The sequence below is a fragment of the Uranotaenia lowii genome, chromosome 3 (genome assembly GCF_029784155.1).
Source record: "Uranotaenia lowii strain MFRU-FL chromosome 3, ASM2978415v1, whole genome shotgun sequence".
NCBI lineage: Eukaryota > Metazoa > Arthropoda > Insecta > Diptera > Culicidae > Uranotaenia > Uranotaenia lowii.
The window spans coordinates 255311616-255328368 of NC_073693.1; the positions used below are offsets into that span (position 1 = coordinate 255311616).

Genomic DNA, 16753 nt, shown 5'->3' on the forward strand with positions numbered 1-16753 from the left:
TAATTGACAAGATCTACGATCCGTCGTCCTGGTGTGTGAGTCCTAGAGCTACCGCAGAGGGTTTGGGCATTCCCCTTCTGGTGTCGCTGCTGCCGCATGTGGGTTAGTGTAACCGGAAACAGAACCTGCAAAGCTGCTGCTGATGCTCTTGAGGTCAGGCAACTCAGACGACAACGACGGACGGGTTAAATGGCCAGGCCTTTTGTTGAACTTTATGAATGAAAGCGTCCGGTTGACAAAAACTTTGACCGACCGGAATCTGGCAAGCAAAAGAAAAGGGGGGAACAAAGCAGAAGAAGTTTCTTTTTTTTTCAGAGACAGCGTTTCACGATAAATTAGCTTTATTAAATTTTCTTCGCCGGATTTGGACCAACTTTGAAGGCCAGATGAGACGAACAGCTGGAAAAATATTACAGTAACAAATGACTTTGACTATGAAAAACTATGTCAAAACTCAGCTTGAAAGTGCTCATAAGGTGAATAATAAATTCTAGCAGCACGGCTGCGACTGCTTTCAGCAGTGATACATTCCTGAAATCTAAAGTAAATATTATGCTAAAATCAATTTTCACGGAATTTTACCATCAATCATGGAGCCAAAACGGTTTCGGAGTACGCCGCCTTGCGAGAAATTTCCATTCCACGAGTGCATCGACATCGCTTCTTCGAGGAATTCCCTTGCTCTTCCAACGTTAGCGCTCTCTGTATCATCATCGACTACAACATATCGTCTGAACCGATTCCTTCCTCAGCTCAGACGGAAGCAGCAGAAGGAAGGTAACGCGTCGAGATAAACAAACAATCGTCGTTTTCATTTAATGATCTTTTCGCCAGCTACCAACCTACTGGTGCGTTGTTTTGATTTCGCTCGACTCAGCCCGGCGATAGAGAATCCTGCTGATTAGGCTTCCTGAAACATGTGCGATGAAGGTTTTGCCAAGCAAACCGGCAGACGGAAATGTACTTATAAGTAAGCAAAATGCTCCAGGATAAATAAACAGCTGATGAGGTTCGGAACGTCGTTCTCGAAGGACCCGGTTTTGCCCGGAATTCTTATTTTAAGGCCAGACGGTGGTACATTGAAGGCACTGAAAATAAGCTCTTTCGATTTTAATTTTATAAAAAAAAAAATAACGGAGATTCATTAAGAGTTCTACAAATTTTGACAGAAATGTACTAAAAATCTTTAATTTCTAGTCAGTCCAATATACTTAACAACAGTAAGACTCTCAAGCATTTAGAGTAAAATCCAAATCGAAACACATTTATGGACAGACTTGGAAGATTTTCGATGAATCTTGGGAGTTTGCTTCCAAGATGCCCGACATAGATTTGTTGGAGCTTCCCAGAGGAGAAATTATATGTGTATACATTCGGCGAACGTGCAGATAAACAGACGATTCTCAATTGTTTGTTTTTGTTATTATCGAATTAGATCGGAAGCTAGGGAGGTTTATCTGCATCAAGTGAGAGAGTTGGGTAATTGTTTTGAGAGCAGATTTTGATAACACTTTTTTAATTTTTTGTATAGAATATTTGAATTTTGATCAACTTTTTTATTCGAATGTCCATCAATCTCCCAGATTGTGTTACAGAAAACTCTCGGATTATTCCAGCCCACTGGGAATAATAGTCTTAGTGAATGGCCGTAGAAACGGCGGGAGTCCAAAAAAACAAGCGAGTTATACTACTCTACAATCCATTTTAAATTATTATTAAAACATGGATGCTTTAGAGAGGTCATTTGATTGATAGTAACAAACTTGACTCAGAACTGATGTCAAAATCTCGAAAACTAGTCCTGATATCAAAATTCAACAGCTAAAAAAATCACTTGTTGTCAGAAATTCAGTTCTGAATCTTCATATTGAATTTTCAATGAGATACCCCTCCTTTCAGAGGTTCTGGTTAAAAATTGTAATTCTGTTCTCATATTTCGGATACTGTCTCGAAATTCTGATTCTTGATTTTCCGTTCGATTCATCAATAGAAATGAAAAATTTAATTGAAATCTTGGTTAAAATATGGATTTGCAATTCATACAAAATTTGTTTCATGATATTCGACAATCATATGTATTTTTAATATTTATATGGAAATTGGTTTTTGGAGAATATTTCATATCAGCATAACAGTGTTAAATAAATTTTTTTTAGTTATAAGTCTGAGGATATTAGATTTGAGTTTTTTTGCTAATTCTGTTTTGCTCATAAGTTGATCGCCATGGTTTCGAACTTGTCGAAGTATAAAATGAGAATTCAATAAATTTTTCCCCTTTGGCTCCAAGGGCCTTAATGAAAAATAAGTTTGAACTCGTAAACGTCATATCACGGTAAAAAAAAATGGTATTTTCAACAATAATCCACTTATATTTAATCATATATCTGATTGCTTCTCGACTTTGCAGCTTGATTCATGGTTGCTCGGCAAATTGTCTTAACTAATCGGTCCCGGAAGACGTCCTTAGATGTCCGTGCTTCTGCACCCAGCGGAAAATGGACCTTATGGGGGGAAAATGCACTTAATATCATGACATCAATCTATCATACGCTGACTTTCCTGTGGGATCCTGCCAGGATCACATAAAGTAAGGTCGAGATCCACGTCGATTTCAAAGGCAGCCAGAGTAGGTATGCCTCTTCCAACTCCAGGAACTATCGGCCCACTTCACGACCGCTGCCAAGAATTGGTGGAGGAAATAGTTACCACATAGCTGGAGAGCGCTTGCGCTTTGCCATCGATGTCAGGAATTGCTGGCTGATCCTAAAAACAGCACTACGATCGCTGCAGGGAACACGCACTGGTCTCACAATTACGTTTTTTTTTTAAATTTTGCTGATGAACACGGATGAACACTATAGTATTCAAGTGTCACACAATTAATCGTAAAAATATAGTTCAATTTACTACATTTACAGTTCAATACTTAGAATCGAGCATACATTTGTCGTTGAATCTATCATATTTACAGTTGAATCAATTATGTCACTACAGTTGAATCTATCATATTTATAGTTGAATGTTAGAGGTCAACCAGAAATGTATAGTTGAATTTATTATATTTTTAGTTGAATAACTAAAATCAATCTTACAAATGTAGTTGAATCTTTCATATTACCAATTGAATCGAATCGATCTTCCTTTGGGGGAGAGAGGATTAAACCCCTAAAATCCCCACCCCTCCGTTCACATGGCCTTGATATCCACGAATCACGTCCAACTTGTTGTGTCGCATTTCGTACAAAAATATGCGAATGTCACTCCAATCGAATCGTGAATTAATTTTGCGAAGGTCTTTTTACTCTTTTTCAGATTACGCTTCCAGTGGAAATTTGTCACTTCGCTCAAGTCTAATTATACCAAAGTTAAATTAATTCCAGTGTAATAAAATTTAAACGTCAAATAATTCAAGAAAATAAAACAGGTATTTTTATCGACATGCTCCATGATTTTGTGTGCCTCGGCATGTTGGAAAAAGTTGACATACAACCGAGCCGAGCCCTAGATAAGTCAAAGCTCTTTACTCAACCATACATATTTGTACTGACTGAAGTTCCTTGAAGTGATTTTTCCTCTTCCTGCTCTTCTGAAACTAGTAAATCGAGAAAAATTCTACTACTGAAAACTTCCATAGTGAAGTGGTACACTGCAAAAAGGACGACATCAATCCTCCACTTGAAGGGCACCCTTATACTTGGGACTTGGCAGCCTCGTTGCGTGGGATGTGTCCCTTTTCTCCATCCGCACATATCAGGAGCCATCCATCTCGGTCGTCGTATCCGATATCACTTTGATATGATTTTGATTTTATGCTCTCGTTTTCGTATCGACTTTGTGCGAAAATTTTCTCCTCCTTCTCTTCCGTTTGACTTCGAAGAAGGATTCTATCAGTGCGGAGGGCTGGACGATGGAGGTTTGTGACCGCATCCTGTCTGGGTCTAGCTAGTATAAAAAGCGAGAAAACGGATATATCGATGGATTCCGTCATGCGGCAAATAAGATGAAAGTTAGCTCGTTATCGTTAGTCATCACTGCCCTGTGGGTGTTTGGCGGGCGGGCAGACCTCCCATAGTAAGGGGGGATGAATGAACCGAACGAATGAATGAATGAGTGGGTGGAGCACCAGGGATAAAAGTTTACTTAGGCAAGGAGGCCCCGAAGATCCTGCCGGGCTGCTGAACAAATGACACTTTTGCGGGTGGACTCGGCAAACAAGAGACGGGCGAATATCCGGATCCCAGTCATTCGACTAGCAACTCCACCCGAGAGGGTCGTAAAGTTAGTGATGCTTGAGTTGAGACGACGAGCTTTTCGACTTCAAACTGTGCGCTGGGAGCTGGGCAGGGAGATTCGCTATAATTTGACTTGTGATATCAACAGAGGAGAGCAACAGTTTCCCAGAGTTTTGACGGATTTAACTTTTCTCTGGCATCGACTGTGAAAAGGCAGATTTATTATTGATATCGGATGGTTTGATCGGTATTGTTAAAGCTTATAGCTGGTTTTATTGGAATGTCGTCCATTCGATTAGGTTTCAAGTGAATGTTAGGACGATTCAGGTGAATCTTTCCTAAGCGATTCCAGAAAACAAAAAAAATCTTCGATTTATCAAAAAAAAAAAAATGGTTACAACAAACGGTTTCCATATATCCTATCGTGAAAAAACTTCCAGATCAAAATATGCCACACATGAACAAGATGGAGGCAGGGTGAATGTTTCGAGTGTTATCGCTTTGATTAGCCTTTGATTGAATGGCTTTCGATGGAGAAATTAGTTTCCAAATATCCTCCTTCCCTTTTCTAAGGAGGATGTCAGCTAGCCAGTCAAGCAACTAATCGGCTAACCGACACCACGCCGGGTGGACGGATTAGATAAGAGGCGGTCGATATGGGATGGGTTATTTAGGGATGACTGGGTTTTAAGAGGAAAATGGCTATTGGGAAAAAGGATATCGAGCGACGAAAGTTTCCACCAAGTTGCCATGTGGTAGCAACTATGGTTCGGTCAGTTTCTCTCCATCATGTGACGAAGCGGATTCCGAGAATATCCGGGGAAAAGTTTCCTGAGCGGATATTGATATCTTTTCCGGAGTTTTCTTCGGTTTTTTCTGATTCACTTTGTCCCTCTCAAGTGATGTGGGAAACGGTATCGATATCGATTGATATGTCCTCATAAGGTTTTTTTTTCGTAAAAACATTACGTTGAATTGATAATATTTCTTATGAAGTGTTCTGGATTCTACTGAAAATTGAAAAGCTAGCGGCCAGGGCATTTTTCAAATTTATTAGACAGTTTTTTCATCAAGAGTCGAATTACTCGAATGACCTGCAAAATCAAGGGAAAAAAGGTACTTTCCTTTTGTGTCCAATGATTAACGGGTTAAATACTAAATTTAGTTAAAATGAATCCTGTAATGTACAATTGAACATTCTTATACTGCTAACGACTTAAATTTCTATACATCATTCTTGAATAAATATTCTCACATTCATATCCACAGTTTAGAAAAGTTTCAGTAGTTTCATTCACAAACTGGATTTTCATATAGGTATATCTAGTTTTACAAAATAAACATTGGCTTGTTCAAAGAAAAACGAAAAAAGGTTTACAAATTCTGCATGTCAAAATTGTTTAGATACGTGCTTTATTTGGTTTCCATCGAGTCTACAAATGAATAGCAAAGAATAGCTACAAAATCCCAATATTGGGACACTTAACATTTTTCAAAAAATGGACAGATCTATAAACGTTTTGGTTTTGCAAACTCCTGAAAACCAACTTCAGGACCATCATTAAATACAACCTTTTTAATTGACTAAGAATCAACTGAAAAACACAAAACGATCAATAAGGATCGTTAAAAACAATCAAACAATTTCAATGCAATGCCTTCTCAGAAACTGTTGTTCATAAGGTTTGAAAAATGTGAAAAAACACATCATGACAGATAAAAAAAATCTACAATTATATGTTTAAACGAAGATATTTTTAATCACTGATCCACTCGGAGGGGTAAGAAATGAATTTTTTGCTCCTCGAAAAAGCTTGTCTTTTTGGAAAGCAAGCAAAAAAACTTTTTGATAGGAAGAAGTAATGGAAGGAGGGTGGAATCACGATAAAATTTGCTTTAGAAATCACTCAATGTTCAAGTCAATTCCAACCAACCTCCCCTACTTAAGTGTTTAAGAGAGTAGATTCAGTTCAATTGGTAATTTTAAAAGTTAAATTATTTTTGTAAAGGAAAGATTCTTCCAAGATGACACGGTGATCATTTGTAGATCAAATGGTATCTTGAAAAAATTAAATGGGGTGTGTTTTAAAGGAAGACTCGATTGATTTTGAGGAATGTGATTTAAATTTTTATTTATTTTTTAATCTCCACAAATGCTTTGAACTACGTGTTTCGCAAATGGAAATACTCTAAAACAAATGCACAACAGCTCCACTTAGCTTTGTAAGAATGAAATCCTCATTTAATGTTCAATAGAGTTTTTAAAATGCGGTTAAAATGACTAGAAAATTGAAAAAATAAATTAACATTATTTAACCCTAATACGTCTCAGATATTTTCACCTATTAGTGAAAGGAGTAAGGATAGGAGTGTCAATTTGACACTTCTGACTAAAAGGACTATATCTCTCTCTAGTTTCTCATAAGATTTGTGCAAAATTTATAGTTTTGGAAACCTCGTAATGAATTAAACTCTTTCCTTGTACCATATATTGCTTCTTATCTACACATTTTTTAAAGCATTGCAGCCAGGGGAAGGGGGTTGATTTAAAAAAAAATCAAAACTCAACGAAAAAACAGCTTTAATATCTAGTGAAAAAAGGTTGATATCGTGAGGGGAGAGGGGAGTTCTACACACTGCACTTTTTCCACCTATTAGATCTCATTGAACTTAATCAGAGCTATTTAGAAAAATTTCTAAAGTAGTGAAGAAATCAAATCTTTGGTAACCAATTTTCCTTTAAAATTTTTTTCTGGTATCTTTTGATAAAACTTCACCCTGTGAGAAAATTTGGATTTAAAGTTGATTTTCATATTTTGTATACCAAGGAGTCAAAAAATTATCGACTTATGAGCTGATTAAGGAACCTCTAATTATTTATGTATTAAATGAAAGCACATCATACACTTATTGTTGAAAAGAAGAACATTTTGAAATAGATTTAATTTAATTTTTTTCAGAGCTCCTTCTTATAAAGTTTAGCGCAAGGTTAACACAACAAAACTTCAATGATACTCATAACGGTTGAAAAAGCAAATATTTGAGATAATTTTTTGAATCATTTCTAAAAATTTGAAACTAGTTTTAAAACTTTTATCCTGTAGATATTTTTCTGAATAGTGAACCGGAAATATCGTATGTGTAGCTCTTAAGTTCATTTTTCATTATAAATTTTGGTCGAAGAATTTTATTTCTAAATTTAAGTTTAATTTTGAACAAAAATTTCGATTTGTGATATTTATATCTGGCGCTTTTGTAGCTCTATTTTCATTTATATTCTCTTGAATTTCAAGCTCTTATCCAAGATTTTTAAATTTATTTAATTCGGAATGGATAAATTGAAATTAAAGAACCTTCTTTTCAAATAATAAGATATTTGCAACAGTTGAATGAATAAAGAGAGAACTGTTTTTTTTTATCTTGATTGACACAATATTATCATTTTTTTTTTTTTAGATGAAGTTATAAAATTGTGGAATAAAGAATCAATTTCTGATAGCACAAGGCATTCACATTTTTCGAGATGCTAAATACTTAGAAATTGGTTTTGACTAGTTTGGGCGTGATGAACTCAAATATGCATTTATTTTCATTCTACCAGCTCTCATATCTGAGATTCAAGCTATCATTTGAAAATAGGTAAAATAAATTTTATAAATTTGTGCACTAATTTTGGAAAGAAAACTGTAAAATGTTACAAATATATTGAAAATAAAGGTTTTATAACAATGATCTACTTTCTCGATGATTTCGAGTAATTGAAGTGTTTTTTTTTTCAGTTTAATGAAAATGAATGAATTGTACGAAATTTCAAATAACTTTTAAACCAAATGCATCTAAGATATTTTACAAGCAGAACGTTTTGCAGACTTCCACAAATTTGTAGATGATAATAATACTTTAATATTCAAATTTTGAAATCTCTCTTTTAAGATGTCAGAAATAAATGTATTTTTTTTTTCAATTAAATTTACGAAACCATGAAAACTAATTGAAATAGAAAATTGAAGTATTTGATTTTTTTCTAAAGCATTGTATCTCTGAAACTAGAAACTCTTGATAAAATCACTACCCTTAACTGAAAAAAGGTTAGTAAGAAGATTCAGAATCAGTTTTTTGTTTTCTGTAGGTTTATTAGTTAATCAGCTATCAGTTCTAAAGTTCTTAAATGTTTCACCGTTCTGGGATTTTTTGTTTGGGAAAAAGATTACTCGATAATCAAGAAAAAAAATAAATTTATATCCCGTCTAAAAAAACATTCAAGGCTGCCTGGTTTTATCCGCGTTTGCCCGGATATTCAAGGAAAAATTCAAGGTGAGTCCGATCTTGCCCGTTTACCCGGATTTTATGAAAAACTGAACGGTTTTTCCCGGATTTATTCTCATTATTTTCAAAATTTACCAAAACATTCAAATTGAGCAATGATAAGCTTTGATTTTCATATCCAAAAAGGAATTCATCATATTTAGTTCAAAATTTTATTAAAAATTGTTTTCGGGAGCATCGAACAAAATTTGATGTGCTTCGAAGAACAATTAAAGTTTTAAGTGATTTTAACCGATTTTTGTCTTAACTTTGTTTGGATAAATTTTGTCCAGACTTGACCGGATATTTCCGGGATTTTGGAGTGGAAAATTTGAAATTAAATGTCCGGTTTAAACTAGGTTTATTAAAAATTCTCGAAATTTCCCGGCTCGGAGATGTGCTGTAAAGTTTTTTTTTTTTTTGGGATGCTTAGACCAAAGTGTTAAGAAAAACGACAACAACTCGGCAAATATGCTCAACTTTTGCAACCGAAAAAGTACTAAAATTAAGCTTTTAGTCTATGTGGTTGAGAAACTTTTGAAAAAAAAAAAATCAATATTATTTTAACGATAAAGGGTTTTTCGTGAACTAAAGTTGAATGTTTTCATAGAACCAAACTTCTGTGAAATTTTCAGCGAAAAAAAATAGTTAATATTGAATGAACATTGTTACAATGTTTAATAAAGTTAAAAAAATTTAGACGTGGTTATACTTCCACTAGAAGGTCTACGCTTTTCGAGCGATTATTGGAAAATCTGTCACCTCAATGGAAAATTATACTGCAATTTACCATAACGGCAATTTAAAAAACTTTTTTTTATTTGACAAAAATTCCCACAGAGTGGAAAATTTTGAAAATTCAAGTGTATACCGACTAGAAAAGGTTCTAAATTAAAAAAAAAAACTTTCTAGTGAATCATAATTTATTGCGAAAATATTGCCTTTATATATTCAAAATACAGTGCAAAGATAAATTGAGGTATTGGAAAACTTAAATAGCCAAATAATTCGAAAAACAGCAACATTTGAAAATTCGTCAAATAAACTGTGATTCGCATACCAAAATGCGTTAAACTCCGTCAATTTTCCAATCCAATCACATTGTTTTTCTTTTACTGTGAATGATACACTTCCAACGATTCATTGTTTGAAAAGTGTGGTTTTACACAACTTTTTCTCATTTTTGGGGTCATGATTTTATGAAATTCAAATAAATACATAATTGTGCGCAACCTACAGCTTCTGGTTCAATCCTTTTTAGCAACTAAGTGAATATTATTGAGCAATTGGTACCTGATCTTGAATCATTTGTTTGGAACATGTTCTTGCGTCTTTTTTTTTCTTAAAGTTTGAATGGCGGAAAATGGATTGTGAAAGCTGAATATTGTTTAAAACTTATTCGAGTAATGTTACAAGGTTTCAAATTCGTGTCTCATTCTGAAAGTTATTTCTCGCAAACCTGAAATTCAAACTTACTTGTTTATCATGTCACAACTTACAGTTAATTTTACTATTCAATCATCGTTTCATGCCACAAAACTTCAAATTACGTGCACACTGCTTAAACAGTTGATTATGCAGCTACAGAAACAAAATCCAATAACCGGTACAGTCAGTTGCCGAAATTTATGAGTTCATATCAAGCCAGATTGCTTCAACGCCGCGCGAGGCGATTCTAAATATTTGGAATCCCCCTCGGGATCAGTAATTCGGCTTTTAGTCTTGCTTGTGTCCCGGGCCCTTAATTGATTTCTGTCAACTGATGGCGTGGTGATTAGTAATTCCCGTGAGACTACGCCGCGGCTAACCTTAATAATAATGACAGAGAGCAACCAGACAGACTAAGTTTAGAACCTAAGATACTGAAGTGTACAAGCATGAAATTCATTTTCTCCTCTAATTTCATCTATCACAACCGAAAGGCGGTCCCTTTCCGAGGGAAGCTTTTCCCTTATACCTTCACACTGAACGATGTTGTTGATAAATTATTATAGAACCCAACATTGAACTGCCGCTGACTTTGAGAACTCTCTCTGATCCCATTCCATTCCCGACGCGGTATGCCCGGTCCTCTTACCATCTTCGGTACTCCAACTTTGCTGTGACAGCGGCATTAATTAGTTGATGCTTCGCGCGTCTTCATCGTTTCTCAAAGCGCGGTGACAACGAGAAATACGCGGCCGTTGTCTGGGGCTGCGTGTATTATATTTCAATGAGGCAATTAATATTATTTCATCTCGTTTTTTTTCTCTCCCCCGCTACAGACACAAGCGAAAAGTTCAAAACTTCCTGCCATGCAAGACGCCGACCCGCGGAGGACCCCCGCATCATCTGGACGCAACAGGTGTCGTCTCCGGGGCCCACTCCGTGACCTACGAAGATCCGGACGTCCATCTCGGGCACCATCCGCTGGTGATGCGACATCACCATCATCATCACCATCACAACATGGAGGTAAGTTTTGATTTCATCATTACGATCGTCATCATCAGCGAAATCATCCCCCCTTTCTGCTCCCAACGTTTCCGTCGTCGAAGCAAAAAAGATCTTGTTGACAAGTTCAATTACATTCCACCATTCACCAAGATTGGCGGCATCTTTTCGCAATCAACGCGCATCCAGCCCAATCAAATTTCCTTTGAACTGTGAGGATAGAAAATTTTCCCGTGTTCGCATCACCATCATCTCGCGATGAATATTTGAAACGAAAAGGCGCAAAATCGATTCCCCATCACAGCGTCTTGGCAGCTCGCCAGCCCGCTTAACAACAACAACGTGACGTCTTGTTTTTCGGCTCATCAAAAAAAGCGGCTTCATGCATGTGCGCCAGGCCAGCCAGCGAGCACGACTTCGCCGAGTTGTCAAAATTAATTCACTTTGTCAGACTGAGATTAAATCAAATTAAAACCGGAACAATTCAATATGACATTTGCGAGTTGGGGCCTTTACTGTGAGCCTTAGATTGGGATGCCGTCGGTTCTCGACGAAGGAAAAGCACAGAGAACAGACGTACAAGCTCGAACAAAAAATCTTCCAAAAAGTGTGTAAAATTTCAAATGCTGACATTCAAAAAATACGTTAGAAATTGACTTGAAATAGTGCCATCTATTGTGCTGTTCAAAAGTTACAAATAAAATTTTCAGGTTTCCAGTTTTCGAAAAGGCCCAGCCAAAAAACAAAAAAAATGTTCAAAACTATCGTTGGAAATTTTACACAAGTTTCGTGGGCTAGCTTGTATGTCTGTTCTCTGTGGGAAAAGGCTTCACTTTAGTCTTGGAGTCGTTCTAGAGTCTAGAAGCTCTGGTAGATACGTTTTCATACGAAAACTTGGTTAGCGACGACAACTCCGGACTTCAAAGGGGTTATGAGTGCAATTCATGGAGAGAAAAATATCGTGTGAAAGCGCTTCGAACTAATTTAATTGCACCGTTTCGAGAACTGTTTCTACGAACTACAATTTATAGGTACATCACTTTTATGAGGTGAATTATTACGACTCTGTATATTCATTGTTCTTAATGTACGTGGAGTAGAGTTTTTTAATTACTTTTCTACAATGTATACAGTGAAAACCCGATTTTATCACCCCCATGATGAATTTTAGAGTGATAAATCGGAGAGAGTGATAAAATCGGGAGATTTTGAAAAAATGATTTTAATCCGTCATAATCTAATAAATTACTACAAAAAACGTTTATTATCCCAATAAAACAGTGTAGAGGTTTTGTAGTAGATATTGCCTTTTTTTACATGTTACTAGTTATAGGTCTTTTTTACATCTAAACATCATACAATATTGGTTTTACGCATCTCTCGCCTCTAAAAATGCCTGGATGGCACGAATGATTTTCCAAAACTGGATCCTCTAGGACTTCGTACCAGCAGTACGCAAATTTTCAGCCGAAATGTCTATTCCTCCTAAACCTGTGTTGTTACTGGATGATTGCTCAGCACATCATATGAATGATGAGCTAAAAAGCGATGATGGGATCACTGTTTTTTATGCCTCCAAATGTGACTGCAGTGATTCAACCCATGGACCAGAATGTAATTCAGAACTGTAATCTAAAATATCGTCAAAAACTTTTGCTACATGTCATGGCTCGCAAAATCGATATCGGTCAAAGCTTGAAGAGCATAACGTTGAGGGATTTATGTTTCTGGATGCACGATGCTTGGAGTGAAATAAAGCGTACAGTAATGCAGTAGTCATGGAAGAAAATTGTAATTATTTTAAATAACAAACTCGTTCACGAAGATGGTGTTCCCTTGATCCATTTGATTGATGTACACAACCGCGATGAAACTATTTTGCCACAGGACCCTGAGGAGAGATATGCAAGTAAAGCTTTTACGGATGAAGAAATTCTGAACATGACGCTGGATGATCAGTCAGCATTAAACGAGCACCTCGAATCATTGGAGCCATTAAAAATTTCGGATGTAGCACCAGACTCAGAATCAGCGGCATCTACCCCAAATGATTCATGTGAAATTTCATGAAACATAATTGATGTTGAAGCTGTACGTATGTTGGACAACATAGTTGATTGGGCTGAATCTTCAGATCTCGCTATAGATGATGTCATCTTCTTGCAATGTATCAAAGAGATTGCTTTGAAAAAATCTCAAACAAATAAAATACAGCTTTAAGATTACTTGAATATGTTCTTTTATACCATTATATTTAGTTATAATTGTATTCAACAACTTTGATTAACAAAAAACCTGTTTAAAACTTGACTTTTTTGTATAAAAATCTTGATACGTCCCTGATCAATCATCTTCACTTTCAATATCGATGTAATCATCCATCAGTTTTGTCCCTTCAGAATGATTTCAACCTCAAGATGTTCAACGGAAATGAAAAAAGGCGATATTTAGTATTTTTGCGTTGAATAAAAAATGATGACAAAATCGGGTGAAAAAATGAGACAAAATCGGGGGTAGACAAAATCGGGGGCAGACAAAATCGGTGTGTGACAAAATCGGGTTTTCACTGTATCATTTATTTAGGAGAATTGTTGATACACACTAGACAAAGGCTGGCCCTTGCTATCGATGTGGTATCCAAACATACATACACATAACATAAGGTTGTCAGAATTTTTTTAACATGTATCCTGGCCGAAAAAAACCGGGCAATTTTATATAAAAAAAACAGGCAAAATCCGGACATTTCACTTCAAAATTGACGACCAAAATCCGGGCAATACCCGAGAAAACTTTGCCAATACTCACAAATTCTTTAAAAAAATTGAATTTTTTTTTATCAAAACTCATCGACAGATTTAAAAAAATTTTCAAAACTTTCACGAAAAATCCTTTTAGAGGCATATATAAAAAAATACAACACTATAAGTTTTTTTTTGTTTGTTTTACCAAATGAAGTTCCCAAATTTTGTATTACATATCCGGGCAACCCTAATAAGGAACAAAAGGCCGATAGGGCAATAAACCCGACGGTTATTCACTCGAAAGTCGTCAAACCAAATGGTTTGCGAAAACTATCGGATAGGTTTTAAACCAAATGGAAGTTAGACCGCATGATGATAAGTCGAACAGATGGTTACCCAGTAGTTCCTTAGGACTTAAGGGTATTCGGATCAAAAAGTGGTCAAACTAAATTGTGTGTAAAATGATTATTTGTTTATTTTTGAAGTTCAATCTGTGTAAAAGACGGAAATAATACTCAGTTAAGATTTCGGTCGACTTGGTCCAAACTGGCGAGATCTTCGTTTGACGTCTGCCATCAGTTTTGGTACACTCACCTTATCCACTTTCTTCCTCTTAGAAGTTAAAATCCATCCAAATAAAAAAAAATCTACTTTCTTCGGCGTAGATCGCCAGATTGCTTTAAACTGCTTATCGCTGCTTACAGTTAATGGGTCTTCTTACGGATGTGCTTATGGGCACAACCTGAATGTTGTTAGCGGCATACCACTCCATAGCTTTTATTCGTAATGGCAGGATGCCAAATCCGGCCTAAACAGCACAAGACAAGTGTTTGGATTCGCATTGATTTTCTGTGATCGGAAACTCTTCTTGTGCGTAGTTAACGTGCCCCCCCTGACCGTTCTGGAGACTTGCTTTTAGCTGAACCTTTTTCGCTCTGCCTGTCTAAGGTACGTTCGATTTGCTCTCCAGCAGATGACATACTCATCATCGGCGACTTCAATCTATCTGGTGCTCCTCCCCAAGCGGCTTTTTATTTCCAGATCCTGCTCGGCATCCTCCAACATCTTCCTAAACTCCTTGAGTACCGCGACTCTTCGACAGATCAACAAAATTGAAAATGAAAACGGCCGTATGCTTGATCTCAACTTCGTGAACGAAGGGATCAAGAATCCGATGGTTGAATTAGCTTCTGCTGTTCTTGTTAAAACTGTCCCGCATCTTCCAGCCCTAGTGATTTTACTCGATACCGCAGCTTTCTATCACGATTTTAAAAATGTTGACTTCAAAGCTGTATTTCTGGTCCTGCACTCCATTGATTGGGAGGCTGAGCTCGATTTCTCTAATCCCAATGCAGCTGCCAAGACGTTTGCGAACATCCTGAATTATATCATCGATTGCCATGTGCCAAAACGCAGCACGACTACTAATCTATGGACCCCCTGGGGTACTGAAAGTCTATGAAGACGAATAAGTAGCGCGCACTACGTAACTACAGCAAGCACAAGTCCCTCTACACTAAGAACAAATATCGCAAATTGAATTCTGCCTATAAGAAAGCCAGTAAGCGCTTCCAGAACCTTCACCTTCACACCTTTTGTGCAAGACAGCTTTGCTATGAAAACCCAAACTGACGCCATATATACTGATCTTTCTGCTGCATTCGACAAGATGAACCACGATATCGCTATCGTAAAGCTCGAACGTTTGGGTTTCTCTGTGGATCCCTTCTGCACTGGTTCCGTAATTACCCAAGTAACCAAAAGTCACATAGCTACTTAATCTTGTACGTTTAAAGTTCACATTTCGCTGTGTGAAAGGTACTCGAGAGAAATAAAATCCGTTTTCCTTAAGTGCTTCATTTGGACTTCTGAACGAACATAAAAAGTCTAAACAAGTAGCATATAACAAATTTGTGCGTTCTAAGTACCTTAAAAAGTCCAGATATCAACTCGGCTTATCGTGCTTTGTTACGAACTTCTTGTTAACTATATATAAATTTAAATTACATATGAATATTCACTATTAGACTACATTTCATAGTTTTTACGATTTCCGCATTTGTAGGAACATATTAATTCCGATTCCTCTTGTTTGCCTTTTCAACGACACATCCAGCACCTAGTACATTCCAACAAACATCAAAGGCAGATTATTTCGATGGGGAGTTCATCGATGGACACTTAGGAAATGTGGGTCGATTGAGCTCATTATTATTCCAACGTTGAATGCGAGGATTTGCCGTAAAAATCGATAATTTTCTTAAATTTTGTTTTGTTTGGTTTCAGCCAATCTAAAATGTACTTGAAATGTGTTTTAATTTAGGAAAATATTAAAAAAAACTAGAAACAAATTACAACTTCCTCGTGTAGAATCTATTTCTGCAGTTTTTAAAAATTGGATTGTATTGTTACAGAAATTGCAGCGGCTTGTTCACGGCCCACATATTTAGGTATATTCCTTTTCTGAACTGCAAATAAACATTATACAATGAGATACATATGTTACAAAAAAGAATTCAGTTCGTGCACTTACGTTCAAATTTAAATGTGGATACGACTTACACGGATATTATCTATTCATGGTGTGCAAAGTTGAGGCAAGGATAATTTATTTCGTACGGCAGTCCTCGTTTCACAACTTCTGTTTATACTTTTTGAAGCTGATTGTTTACTATTTTTCATCCCGCCTACTTTTAAAAGGATAACTCGTAAATTATTCCAAATAGATGCTTTAAATACAATTGAATCAGAAAACAGCCATGGTTCAAAGGTAACGTGCTCAGCTTTCATTCCACAGGTTCAGGTCCAAATCTCCATGCAGAAAAATTTTTCAAGTAAGTTTAAAATTGTTGAAAATAGAAACAAATATAAATAGTAATAAAGATTAAACCAGATCTGGATTCAAAGTAAAAAAGTAACGCTTTATTTTTGCAAGATTTTTTTTTAAGTTTCATTTGAAGCTGAGTAACCTTCTACACAGCTTTGTTTATGGAACTTGAAAGTATCAATAAGAACTTAAAATTTCAGCTGAGTAGAACG

The 16753-nt window shown here is 36.2% G+C and overlaps 1 protein-coding gene across 1 annotated transcript in view; it reads left to right on the forward strand.

Annotated features, from left to right (window-relative positions):
• The window catches only part of LOC129755038 (uncharacterized protein DDB_G0283357), a 175719-nt gene that overhangs the window by 136506 nt on the left and 22460 nt on the right, over positions 1–16753 (forward strand). The window contains exon 3 of the mRNA XM_055751337.1: positions 10802–10991. Within this exon, the coding sequence (XP_055607312.1) occupies positions 10802–10991 (190 nt within the window). The remainder of the gene's footprint in view (positions 1–10801; positions 10992–16753) is intronic.